The sequence below is a fragment of the Lemur catta genome, chromosome 17 (genome assembly GCF_020740605.2).
Source record: "Lemur catta isolate mLemCat1 chromosome 17, mLemCat1.pri, whole genome shotgun sequence".
NCBI lineage: Eukaryota > Metazoa > Chordata > Mammalia > Primates > Lemuridae > Lemur > Lemur catta.
The window spans coordinates 22,407,530-22,421,237 of NC_059144.1; the positions used below are offsets into that span (position 1 = coordinate 22,407,530).

Sequence of the window (13,708 nt, forward strand, 5' to 3'; positions counted from 1 at the left end):
GAGGCTTTTTGGTGTAGTTGTTTGATCAGGAACCCGTTTACAAAAATTCGTCATAGGAGTCTAGGAGTCTAAGTACAGCTGCCAGAGGGGAGCAAATTGAAACTCCTTGCCCTTTCATACTCTTTTCTTTGGCATTCAGGACAGTAGAGCAGGAGGGACCACATGGGTTCTGGTTGGTAAGTGTCCTTGTCATGAAAACATTTACTTTACAACATCCTGTTCACTGCCACAAAGGCTCTCTAATTAGTGTTACTTTCCTGAGTTAAAATACTCTAAAGATGTGTCACATTGTATTATAAACATACAAAATGGAAGATTGTTGAGATATCATGAAAAACAAATTTTATCTTTTACATGGCCCTCTTGTCTTGGTTTGAAACATTCCCAACATTTCCTACGAATCAGTTTACTTACAAAAAGGTCAGCCTTTTAAAAGAAGTATTTCCTGTTAAAAAAAATATATATATATATAATAGTGCCTTTTTGGTGTTGCAAGTTAGTGGAACACTGAAATACAGCGTTGTGTAATTTAGAGTTAAGAGTGGCAACAGTTTTATTTGTGTGGTAAGATTTGAAAGCCTTTTCATCACTACACTCTTAGGATTGACAGTACAGGATTTTTGTTTAAGGAAATGATTATTTAGACTCAAAAAAGGTGGCTGCATTGTGGGTCTTTTGATAATTCATGAATACAAATTTGCTTTGACACAGATCCCCAGATACTGCCTCCTCAATTTAAGCAATATAATGTTTGTGTATGCTGTTAAATTTAAGTTTTCTGTTAAGTAATCATTTCTCATTCCAAAGACAATGCAAAAAACTTCAGCACTGCTTGGGAGTCTTATTTCAACCACAGATATTTTCCCCATTGGAAAGCTGACTATTTTCATTTTAGTAAAATGGGTTGTTTGAAGATGAAAGTCTTTTATCTTTTTTCACAATTTATTTTGGTTATATGTTCGTACATTCTTATTAAATATTTCATATACTTTATTGCAACTACTTTGTTATTTCTACATCTTAGATAAATGCTGAAAAGGAAAACTTGATTGCATTGTTCATTGAATTAAATAAATTAAGAAAATAGTGGTTTGTGTAGAAACTGGAGAGAACTATGTTTCATATTTCGTTGAATCACAACAGTGCTGCTCGTTGTGAAATGTAATTAAATGCTTTGCCCTCTGGAACTTGATTTTTGTGTATTTGAGACTTATTAACATAGTGCTAACTGCTAAAGCGTACTGTTTATCTTGTTCTGGGCATTGGAGTTTCAGTTTAAAAAATACTCTTGAAAATGTGTTCTGTGAAACTATTCATACCTCTCTTCCTAGGTAAATTTTCTCCTAGAAACTAGGTTTGGGATGGAAATGAATTTACATTATTTTCTCACTTGCTTTGTATGGTATGAAGGATTTGTAAAGCTTTGCTCAAAAGTTGTGTGCATTTGTAAACACTATCATGATATTTGGAATTTTATGTGTGAATTTTATTGTCTGATTTTGGTGACTGACATTAATGGGAGTGAATCTTTTCCATTAGGTTTAATTTTTTTCCTTTCCCTTCAGAGTTTTAATTGGTGTTCATTTTTCTTTTGGTTTAAAGGTTTAGAGAAATCTACAAATGTATTTTATAAATAAGCAAATTTGTAAACTTTTCTGACTTTAGTGAAACGTGTAGTTCACAAGCATAATTTGGAGGTGTGTTCTGTGTTTACACATAGTTTGGATGTACAATTATTAGTGGCTTTTTTTTTTAATGCTACACAGTGTTAAGTGAAATGTAGTTTCTAGCTTTGTACTCCAAGTTGTCAAAGCATCATCAACAATGAAAATTCCATTAGGAAACTTGTATTTGAAATTTCAGATAATAATATTCAATGTAGCTAAGGTCAGTCTTAACCACTGGATGAAAATCTAGGACTGTATGGAAGTAAGCAAACAGATACATTTTTAGGTGGAAATAGTCACCTCACATAAGGGTTCAAGAAAGCCTTAAATTCTGACTCCCTTTTACTGGATTCTGATTATGTTCAGGTGTGGGGTGTGTAATAATAAAACCCACTCATCAATTTTAAGAACACTTGAAAAACCAGAAAATGTAAAAATTGCTGCTAGTTAAATCTTTTGAAAAGAATTTCTGGTGGTGGTCACTTTAAAAATTATTTCCCACCCTTGCAAAATTGCCACGTTAAATTGTTGGACCAGGCATTTCAACAGTATTCCAACCTTTAGAAACCAAACACAATAAAATGGCTTATTGCCAGTGTGGCCACAGCATTGCCAGCCAATACTACCTTGGCATCATTCAGCAAAGGTTTTTGTTTATATAAAGATGAAGTCTTGAATACTGTTCAATAAACTTGTCACAAAATAAAACAGGCTGATGCATTTAATGCTTTAATTGCACAAAAGTACTGTACTGAGCTACAACATTATCAGGTACTTTTTAAAAAACTGAAAATATGTGCTTTTGGAAAGGTGGATTTGGTGATCTTGGAAGTAACAATTGTTGCTTATCCTTGTCTCCTAATTGAAGTGTGAAAAGAAGAGGATACATGGAACGGCAGGGAGGAAATTTGATTCTAGGTCAAGTCCGTGGTATCCACATTTTTAGAATTTTCTTATGTGTGTTTTGCTAGCATACTATTTGGCTATGCGGACTTAAAGAACCAGAGACCAGGTGCTCCTTTTTACAGGAATCTTAAATGAGTCTGTGAATTATTTTTAAAAACTGATTACAGTAGGAAATGGGAAAAGAAATCTTCAGAGTAGATTCTCAATTGTACACACCTCTAAAGCTTAGTTTTTCTTTTTTGTTTTTGCATTAGTATGTGAGATATTTGGGGAAGAAGAGAGAGGAATCAAATATTGCTGCTTTCTGCCATTGCTCTGATTTTTGTCTCTTCCATGTGTATTCAACTTCTGAAAAAAATTAGCAAAAGAAGTTTCCATAAACTTTACAGTCCTTTATTTAAAAATCTGGATTGGAGTTGCAGTGAAACTAGTAGGCTGTTCCTTGTAGCCAGAGCTCTTGGAAAATATTTACAGTTTTTATCTTTATCATGAAAGAATTTAGCTTGTATTTGAGTTTGAATCCCAGCTTGTTTTAGAGAATGTTAGACTAGACATACGTAATTCCAGGTAGTAGCTGAGCCATTTTAAAATAATTAAGGTTTGACTAAGCATTGGAAAAAATCACTGAGTGAAAACCAGCTGTCTGCAATAGCCAGAATGGCCTTTACCATCTGAAAGGGGTGAATTGTGTCATAATATGTCTCCTTTTCTTGTTCAGGAGAGATCACTTCTATAATTCGTTGTCTGCTTTCCAGTGTTTTGCATCAAGAAATGGTTTATCTCTTTTTTTATTTTTATTTTTTTTCAAAGCCTAGTCATGTGCGGTAGTGAGAAGAGGGGAAAGAGTAGAACAGGAGTTCGATTTGTAACTGACTGAACAATCAGTTGAGGTAACTCGCTACCTTTGGACCAGCCAAGAAATAGATTATCAATTATGTGCATTATCACCGTTCTCCGAAAAGTAGAGTTTTCATGGGATATGGTAGAATCTAAATTTAATGGCTTTCCTTTTTTATTAAAAAATTATTTGATTTGTTTCATTTTTTAGTATAAAATCTGATGGATCACAATTGACTTATTTTAAAATGTTCTGGAAAGTGTGTACTCTAGTAGGAGCTCAATTTTCTGATGCTATAGTTGACTTTTCTGGGAAAACCCTTCTGTTCAGCAACATTTGTTCATCTCCTATTGGTGCCTGCTCAGGTAAATATTAATTCTTTACTGTGCTGTTCCTGGATTTATTCTTGGTGCTTTGAGCTACTTTGTGTCAGGGTCTCAAAAGCATCCTAGAATATGACTTCTTTTCTGGATCAACATAACTAGCAGTGAGCAACCAAGGTGGCATGATTTTCTTCATACTGCTCTACTACTGAAGAGTGCAGAAGGAAGGAGTAAAAAGCCACCTCATGTAAACATTCCAGCCCCAGGGACAGAAGGGCAGCACTCTAAAAGTCTGCGGGCGAGAAATAGTGCTGAGGAAAATGTCATTAACAATATCCCTTGAATTCTGTCAAGAGCCTCAGGGACCTCCCTCCAGTGAAAATGCTGAAGGTTAGGGTATAGATAGAGACTCAGCAAACAGTTATATAGAAGTGATAAATGGTACAGCGGAGCACTGGAATTGGCACCCCAGTTCCAGATATTTGGATTCTGACCTTAGTAGCTTAATAATTTCAGGTCACTTTTCTTAATCAATTTATGGCTTGTCATTTCATATTGAGAGGAGGAAGTGACTATTTGGGGGAAATGGAGCAATGGCCAGCAGGAGAACATAATTCAATATGAACAGAGTCACAGGTGTGGGGTCAGCTTAACTCTTTCCAGCAGTGAGCTGTGCTGTATATTCAAGTAGACTACCCTTTGGTGTTTCATTCCTTCTGCAATGTGCTGCTGCTGGTTTTCTCTTTTTGCCTGCTTATGTAGCAAATCTACTGGTATCCAAGATTGTGAGACTCATTTATACTGAAGCTCCCTCACTGCTATCTCTAGCCCCAGCCTCCTAATGGATGGGAATAGTTTACTCATAGCTTTTGGTTAGTGAATAAGACTCGTCACTTATGAATTTGTGCTTCATATCAAATGGTAACAACCATAATGTGCTCCCACAAGTCACCTGTTAGTCTTTGCAAAGTGGGATGATTTGAGAAGGGTAAGGGAATTCAGCTGCTTAAGCGGTTTCAAATCATGCCAATTGGTGCTGCTGATTTCCTCATTTTTCTTTTGTTCTGTTTGTTTGTTTGCTTTGAGACACAGTCTCCCTCTGTCACCCCAGGTAGAGTGCAGTAGTGGTGTCATAGCTCACTGCAACCTCAAACTCCTGGGCTCAAGTGATCCTCCTGCCTCAGCATCCCCAGTAGCTGGGACTACAGGTGCACACCACCACACCCAGCTAATTTTTCTATTTTTTTTAGTAGAGACTGGATTTCATTCTGCTCAGGCTGGTGTCGAACTCCTGAGCTCAAGCGATCCTCCCACCTTGGCCTCCCAGAGTGCTAGGATTACAGGCATGAGCCACCGCGCCTGGCGGAAGTTTGTTAATGCCACCGTCCCACTACACCTCTCCACACTTGGGTTGTAATGGGGGCAGGAGGGTAGTATAGCCTATATACCTAACTCACTTCTGTGTTGTGTCCTATGAGACCAGCAGAGTCTCTCTGCTATTAATCTGGCTAAAGTGATGGAAAGGTTAATGGAACTACTACTTAAGTAGATAACTGCTTTGCTTCTATGACCATTGAATTGACAGGTTGGAATTGGAAACATCTATTGCCTTCAAGCTTTTAAGACAATTTCACATGAATATACCGCTTAGCCATAACTGTATCCCATACTAACATTTTTGAACAGTGTTGTGCACCTACCACTTAAACATTGGTGGAAAAGGAAGCAAAATAAGATGACTGTTCATCAAGAGTTTAGAGTCTTTTAAGTTACACAAGTGATTGGTTGTACTTGCACCAGGTACACTTAACATATCAGGAACCATGTAAAGGCTTTCCTGGCCAATTGCTAAATCATGGTCAGAAAGGAACAAGTGTAAACTAGTCTGTGGCTATAGTGTAGTTTCCTGTTGTTGAAATCCTCCCTTTATTTCTCTACTTCCCTAACTTGCAAATTCTGAAGAGTGACCCATCTTAAGCTCTCACAAGTATCCCAAAAGAATTTATTCCTGTGAGGGGCAAGGGGGACTCATGAACAATAGATAGGTTTCTTTCCCAAGATCTCTGGTGTGCTGCTTTTGTGTCATAGGTCACTGCTCACGAGATGCATAAGTTTTTGGCGATGCCTCTCCCTGGAGATGTTCAGGAAGGTGGTCCAGTACTGTTGTTTTAGACACCCCACAGGTGATAGGCATTAAAAGAATGTAAATTCCAATAGGGTGAGATGGAGCAGAATTGACTACCCCGTGAATGTTCTTTGAAAGGTTCGATATCACATTTTTCTGAGGTAAATTCTACCTTATTTGCACTATTCATGTTTGCTATTTAAAATTTATTCCTTTGATGAAATCCTGTAAATGTGGAGTCCAACATTTCCTCTCTTCCTGCCCCTGCAGTCAGACAAGAGAATTATTTTCCGTGTGTGTGTGCAAGGCTAGTTAGTATAGGTCATGGGGATAGGCCATGTGAACCCCACTACTCTTAGTATAGGTCATGGGGATAGGCCATGTGAACCCCACTACTCTTAGTAGCCAGGTGGACTTCAGATTAGACTCAATTACAAAATGTGAACTATTGCTAAAATATGGTGGATGTAGAAATCACATTCTCAGAGAATCATCATAGTCCTGTCAGTTACTGTGACTCAGGACAAATCATTTCCCTCTGGCCTCAAGGTTTCTTCTACAAAATGAGATTAAACCAGGTAATCTCATATTCAGTTTTAAGCTTCCTGATGAACCTAACCATTTTGTATTTCTGGAAGTCTGGCAAGTTTGGAGCTTAAAGAGAGACCAGGAGTGGAACTCCAAATTTTGATCTGGCTCCTGCTCCACTGTGGGAGTGGTCTAGTGCGGAAGTGGTCCCACACTGCAGCTTGAGAGCGTCATGGTCTTCGTTTCCCCTTTTGGGGGCTTGTCCTTGTCCTGCCAGTTAGGTCATCTGGAGGTAGTAGACCAGAGACATTATTCCTGGGTGTCCCATCAATCAAAAAGGAGATAATGACACTGCAAAGGACCCAAAGGTACACTTGCCCATTTGTCAGCACTAAAAGGAACAGTTGACACACTGGGCACTTACTTTAACCAGGCAGGGGACACTTTCCATGGTTGGCCTCAGTTAATACAATACCCTTGTAAAATTGGCATCATTAATTATCCTCACTTGATAGATGTGGTAATCCAGGGAAAGAGAGACAAAATAACTTGCTCAAAGTCTCGTTGATAGTAAGGAGTGGACAGAGGTTTTTAAAATCATAGATGCCTGCACAACTCCAGAGGTAGAGCCCCTCTGTTCCCTGCCTCTCCCTGACTTTTGGGGAAAATGTGGACAGCCACTGCCAGCAGTCTTCTATCATGGCTCCTGAGCCTGCTGGGGCAGGGGCTACTGCCCTGTTCCAGTGCCTTTCAGTTTCCCAACTACCCCCAAGTATAGTGTGGAGAGGCAGACAACATTACCGCTTGTAAAGCTGCTTAGCCTCCATAGTCAAGCTCATGGTTACAGAGCGGAACCTGAACTTATTTTGTAGTAGGCAGATGGAGGCTTTGTAAGCATGTTCAGAGTCTCTATGCAAAGGCAAACTCCCACTCCGATATAGTCCTATCCTGCTTGAAGCCTAAGTATTCCTCCTTAGTTTGTTTCCCTCCCCATATCCAATTCTGTCAAGTTAGGTTCTCTTTGAAGAGTTGAGCACAGGTCAGATTTGTTAAACTTTTGAGTAAGTCTTTGGGGATGTTGGAGTTGGATTAGTGGCTTCCATTATTTTTTGACCTTTACCCAGTACAGCAGGATGGGAAACACTGTGGCCATTTTCTTTGCCATATTTTCCCATTCTTCACTTTTTGTGTGCACATGCACATTTTAAGCTTTGCAGTGTTGCCAAGTACTTTGTGGCAGCTCTAGTTAATAGTATATGGGTCTAAATGAAATTTATTGTTTAAAATTTTAGCTTACACCATTTTAGTAGCCCTTTGTCATATTCATGTATGAATATAAAGAATGTGTAGTTTTATAGTAAGGATTTGCATTTTTGCTTCAGTTTGTGACCTATGAAGAATGTCCTTGGGGCTGCTGACTTAAATTTGGAAAATCCCTGAGTTAGAGGGAGAAGCAGGGATAAGAAAACTTGTCTACCATCTCCATGTCCCTCTGAGGCCAAGAAGTAAAGGAAGAATGGTGGTGGTGGGCATAGTTTGTCTTTTCAGTTTTAATGGGAAAAAAAGTAATTCAGTGGATGGTGTTCCCGCTTTGGGAACCTATGGAGGATTTCCTCATTGACTTTCAAGACTTGATCCAGCAACTCTGAGCTGCTCCAGCATGCAAAGGTAGGCGATAGGAGTATGAACATGACTTTGGTTTGTTAAAGGAGTGAACCTGCCACTCAGACATTTAAGTCCTTTATTCCTCCTCCTCACAGCCTCTCTGCAAATTCTGTGTCCATTACCTAGGGTGGGTAAAAGGAAATGGGAATTGCAGTCTAATTCCTTTCCTGGTTAAGCCTTGGGAGTAGAAGAGGGCAGTGTAAGGGCTGATGAATGAATTCCAGCTCATCTGGCACTGAATTGGATCTCACTGGACACAGGAGAAAAGATCTATCTGTTCCTGGATTTATGAAGAGCAGAGTTAGAACCTCCCAAGGCAGGAGAGAGGATACCATAGAAAATGAAGGTCAAGTTACTCCCTATTAGAGAGTGTGATTCCTTGTCAGCAGTGGTATCCTGGTAAACTGGCTGTCAGGGGGAAAAGTCCTGACTTTTAGCATTTGCACAGTTTCTGTAGTTTAAAGGCCACCTGCTTACAGAGTTCTTTAATATTTAATAATTGGCTCTTGCAAGTCATACAAGCCCGCTCCAGCATACTGTAGCAAACTTCGATTGGGTGTTTTGAATTCCCATTATGTGCATAGGTCTGTGCTGTTTGGCAGGAGGTGCTGAAGCAGCATTTATTCTGAAGAATTTTGTCATTTAGTTGGCAGGTAAGAAGCTGGAGAAACATTGACAGAATGTAGTTGTGTGGTATGGAATGAGTATAATAGCCCAGAGTAAGAAGTTGAGTGCTGGAAAGATCATGGAAAGGGGGGCATATGAGAGCTAGGCTGGAAGAATAATAGTAGTAACTAACACATGGTCATAATAGTTCCAGACTGTGTACTAAGCACCTTGCATACATTATTTACATTAATCTTCAGAAAAAAATTATATCCCCCACTTTCCTCCTGAGGTTTAGTGAGCTTAAGTATTTTGTGTCCAAGTTACATAGATAGGACATTAATCTGTAGTAGTATCACATTCTGCATAGAAAGGAGTAGGGCCAGTAATTGGAGCCTGGTCACATAACTGCAGAACTCATACTCAGGCCCACTATACCAGGTTGCTATTGAATATAAGAAGGGAGGTACTTCCAGGAAAGAAGAGTATAACTATAGTCTAAAGTTCTAGAGCAGGTGGGAGTCGGCATATTTGAGTTCTAGTCCTCATAACACTTAGCCACATATGTGGCCTTAGCCACATCACAGGGACTTGGATTAGATGATCACTCGGTTATTTTTTATTTCTGAAATTTTGTGAATTTTTAGGTGTAAAAATGAGAATAAGTATGGCTTATTTAAGGGACAGTGAGAGAATGTGCCCTGCCAGGGCACTTTGAGGTTAGCAGTGGGAGTAAACAGGAAAACAAACAAGGGGAAATGGAAGGGAATGAGAATCTCAAGTGGTAGAAAGCATAGGCAGAAAAGGTTGGTACTATATGCTTGGCTGTTTCCATTGGCAATTCCTGACTCCCAGTGGAAAGGTGAGAGTAGTGGGGACATACACAGGTAACAAACTGATATTTTGTGTTGGATGTTCCTAAGTGCTCACTTCTCCTTTGGCTTCAGCAGCAGGTCAGGGCTAGATTTGGGTTATTTCTGAGGATGCTCAGGTTATCACTCTTTGCTGGCATTCATTCATTCAACAGATTTCAATACAGTACCTAATATGTCCCAGTCACTGTAATGGGAACATGGCTGATGTGGTCCCTCCCTTTGCTGAATTTTAGTCTAGTAGGGGAAATTTATAATAAGCAAGTTATACATTTTGATAGGATTATGAGAAACAGGTTTTCATTGGATTAGAGTCAGAGGTCTCTGACTTAAACAGAGAGAACAGATAGAAGGGGACTGAGTAGAAATGGCGAGGCCAGTTAGACTGTACTGGGCATCTAGGTAAGATATGCTGGTTGACAAAAGAGTGCATAAAGATCTGGCAAGTACTAGTCAGAACTCTTACAAAAATCAAATGATAGGCCAGGCGTGGTGGCTCACGCCTATAATCCTCGCATTCTGGGAGGCCAAGGCGGGTGGATCATTTGAGCTCAGGAGTTCGAGACCAGCCTGAGCAAAAGTGAGACCCCGTCTCTACTAAAAATAGAAATTAACCGGACAACTAAAAATATATATAGAAAAAATTAGCCGGGCATGGTGGCGCATGCCTGTAGTCCCAGCTACTCAGGAGGCTGAGGCAGGAGGATTGCAGGAGGATGAGTTTGAGGTTGCTCTGAGCTAGGCTGATGCCACGGCACTCTAGCCTGGGCAACAGAGTAAGACTCTGTCTCAAAAAAAAAAAAAAATGATAAAATTCATGACTTCTCTTTGTTTACTCACTTAAATGTGATATTTAATATGGTTTTGTAAAATTTTGGTCCTAAAAAGGAGGTTGAAAGTCCCATGGGGTTAATTATAATGGCACTAAATGAGTCTGGTTTAAAGTTTGTAGCTGTTCAAGAAAGAGAGGCGAGGAGAATGACAAACCAGTTTTAATCACAAATTTCCAAGCAGAGGTAGATTTCAAAGGAGATAAATAGGATTTGGAAGAGACTAATAATCTCATGGATTATAGGTCATCTAAAGGCAATATGGCTCAAAGGATAGAAAACTACACATTGTAAAGATTTGTTTATAACGAGTTGCCTATTCTAATAAGAAAGAAGAGAAAGCCGATCTGTGAAAAACAAAACTGGTTGCACAGGAAGCTCTGACCTCAGAATAGAAGCCAGGCCACCTTAATAGCATCACTTGAGTGAGAGTCTGGCCCCATATACTACTGAGGCACAAGTGAGCCTACAGCAGTATGGTTGGGGTTTGAGTCTGGGTTCAAAAAAGAAGCTGAAAAAGCATGCATTCCGGGAAAAGTGTTGTAATGACTAAGAAAGAATGCTCTAGGTCCACCAGAAATTGAGGCCTAGCACAGGCAAATGCTCCTGGCTCACCGCATGATTTGGCCCAGACCAAAAGCATCTCTCTAGGGGCTCTGAAAGGAAGTCCTGGAGTGAGAAGGCAGCAGCTCCAGTTGTTGCCTATAATCTCACCACCCTAGGTAATCACTGCTAAAGCTTTTGTTGTTCACAGAAGGAGGTCCTTTTGTCCTCCATTTAAATTTTCCTCCAAATTTTATTATGAAAACTTTCAGTATGCAGCAAAGTGTAGAGAGAAATATATATATATATCTCCACTATCCACTATATGTATATCTACTATTTAGATTCTGCAAGTTAAATTTTCCTTTGTTTGTTATACCACATATCTGACCAATAATCCATTTCATTTTTTGGTGCATTTCAGAGAAGTTGTAGGAATCAGTATACTTTACCCCTAAACATTTTAACATGCCTTAACTTGAGTGCAATATTTGCTTATGGTTTAGTTTTTTTTTCCTTGTAAAATTTTACAATCAGATCTATACATCTTAAGTGTACCGTTAAAGTGACAAATGTACATACTCCTGTGACCCATGTTCCTATCATGCTGAAGAATTCTTCCATTCCTGCCAAGAGTTCTTTTCTTCACAGTTAATACCTGCCTCTCCCCTTGGGAGAGCAGGGAAGACAACCACTGTTCTGAATATTTTCATCATCAATTAGTTTTTCCTGTTCTAAAACTTCATAAATGGAATCTATTTTATCCTTCTGATTTATCCATGTTATAGATATTAATAGTTTCTGTTTTTGTTGCTGAATAGTTTTCCATAAACATCACAGTTTATTCATTCTCATAGTCATGAACACCTAGGCTGTTTCAAGTTTTTGGCTATTGTGAATAAAGCTGCTATGAACATTCTTGTACAAATCTTTGTGGACATAATGTTTTCATTTCTTTTGGATAAAAAGCTAGGAATGGAATTGTTCTTGGGCTAGCTATATGTTTGGTTTTCTGATAAGCTGCCAGACTCTTTTCCAAAGTGGTACATTTAATGCTTTCGCTAACAATGTATGAGAGTTCCACGTCCTTGCCAACATTTGGCATTGTCAGTCTTTTTACTTTAAGCCATTGTTGTCGGTATGTAATAGTATCTCCTTGTGGTTTTATTTTGTATTTCCGTGATGACTGATGCTGTGAATCACTTCATTTGCTTATTTCTGATTCATATATTTTCCTTTATGAAACGTCTGATCAAATCTTTTGGCCATTTTTAAATTGACTGTCATTTAATATGGAGTTGTGGGAGTCCTGCATTTAAACTTCAAAGCTCAACTGTACAAGATCAGAATAGGGAAGATTTACTACTGGACATTAGTTTAAATGAAAGAGGCCTGAAGTGTGAGTTGAGCAAAAGCACACTGTTTGTTCAGCAAATGGTTATGCGTACCAACTATATACTAACCACTAGTACTAGCAATATAGAGATGATACCCAACCCTAGTTCCAAGGACCCCATAGAGTGCTGGGGTAGACAGACAAAAGTCAAAATTCTGATGTGGTTTCATTATTAAGTCAGTCACTAAATATTTACAGAGTACCTATAACAGGGTAGGTATTGTTGTAGGTACTGAAGATACGGACATACAAACCAGACAAAGGATCAGAAGGGCCATCCTGGCTGGAGCACACTTGGATGACTAGATTATTAGTTAGGCAAGGGTCAGGTCTTGCAGGGCCTTATAGACCATAGTAAGAACTTGGCATTTTATTTTGAGTGTTTTGGGAAGCCATTCCAGAGTTTTAAGTAGAGAAATGACATGATTCGGTTTCTCTTCAGCTCATAAACACAAAAATGTATGTGTGGTTGCAGAAACGCTGATGAGGAAACCATTGCAGTCATCCAGATGAGAGATGAGAAAATCCTACCTGGGAAAGGTGGGCAAGGCTTCATAAAGGAATAATATTATACTAGAACCTTGGATTACAAGACATTTGCTAGGCAGGAAAGTCAGAGGTACAGTATGTGTGTGTGTTTGATGAACCAGAAGTCACTTGGAACCAGGCGTGGTGGCTCACGCCTGTAATCCTAGCACTCTGGGAGGCCAAGGCGGGAGAATCACTTGAGGTCAGGAGGTTGAGACCAGCGTCAGCAAAAGCAAGAACCCGTCTCTGCTAAACAGAAAAATTAGCCGGGCGTCGTGGTGCTCTCCTGTAGTCCCAGCTACTCAGGAGGCTGATGCAAGGGGATCACTTGAGCCCAGGAGTTTGAGGTTGCTGTGAGCAAGGCTGATGCCACAGCACTCTAGCCCAGGCAACAGAGAGAGAGTCTGTCTCAAAAAAAAAAAAAAAGAAGAAGAAGTCACTTTGGATGACTAGTTGGATGGGTGGGTAAGTAGCAGAAGGTAGAGCTGGTGGCAGACTAGTAAGGGCTTTGAAGGTTGAACTAGGGATGCAGGGTTACCATATTGTACAATTACAAAATTCTGCATAGATAAACCCTCTGGAGTTGTGTAACAAAATGGCCCTGCTGGGGAGTTTGGCTGTGAACCTAAGGGCCATGGGCAGCTAAACAGGGCTTCTATTAATGATTAGGATAGAGTCTCTGGAAGCTGGCATCAGGGATGACTAGGTGGCACAGGGCTAGGAAGGAGAAACCAGGGAGGAGGCAAGAGACTTTTAATAAGGTCTAAAGTTAGGTAGGGGTTGTTGAACTGGAAGTAGAGGCTTTGTGCTTAGAATGAATAGTCAAGAGAACTTGAGGTATGCGTGGGGGGAGCTAATGAGGCCCTTTAAAAACTACAAAA

General features: G+C 39.6%; 1 protein-coding gene across 11 annotated transcripts in view; it reads left to right on the forward strand.

Annotated features, from left to right (window-relative positions):
* LOC123622391 (RNA-binding protein 12) overlaps positions 1–13,708 on the forward strand; it is a 34,996-nt gene that overhangs the window by 12,345 nt on the left and 8,943 nt on the right. Inside the window, exon 1 of one of the 11 annotated variants that reach the window (XM_045528705.1) lies at positions 12,036–12,839. The exons of the other annotated variants lie outside the window; for them this stretch is intronic. Coding sequence (XP_045384661.1) covers positions 12,816–12,839 — 24 coding nt within the window. The 5' untranslated portion in view covers positions 12,036–12,815. Of the gene's footprint in view, positions 1–12,035; positions 12,840–13,708 lie in introns of those variants that run through there. 11 annotated transcript variants of the gene reach the window in all.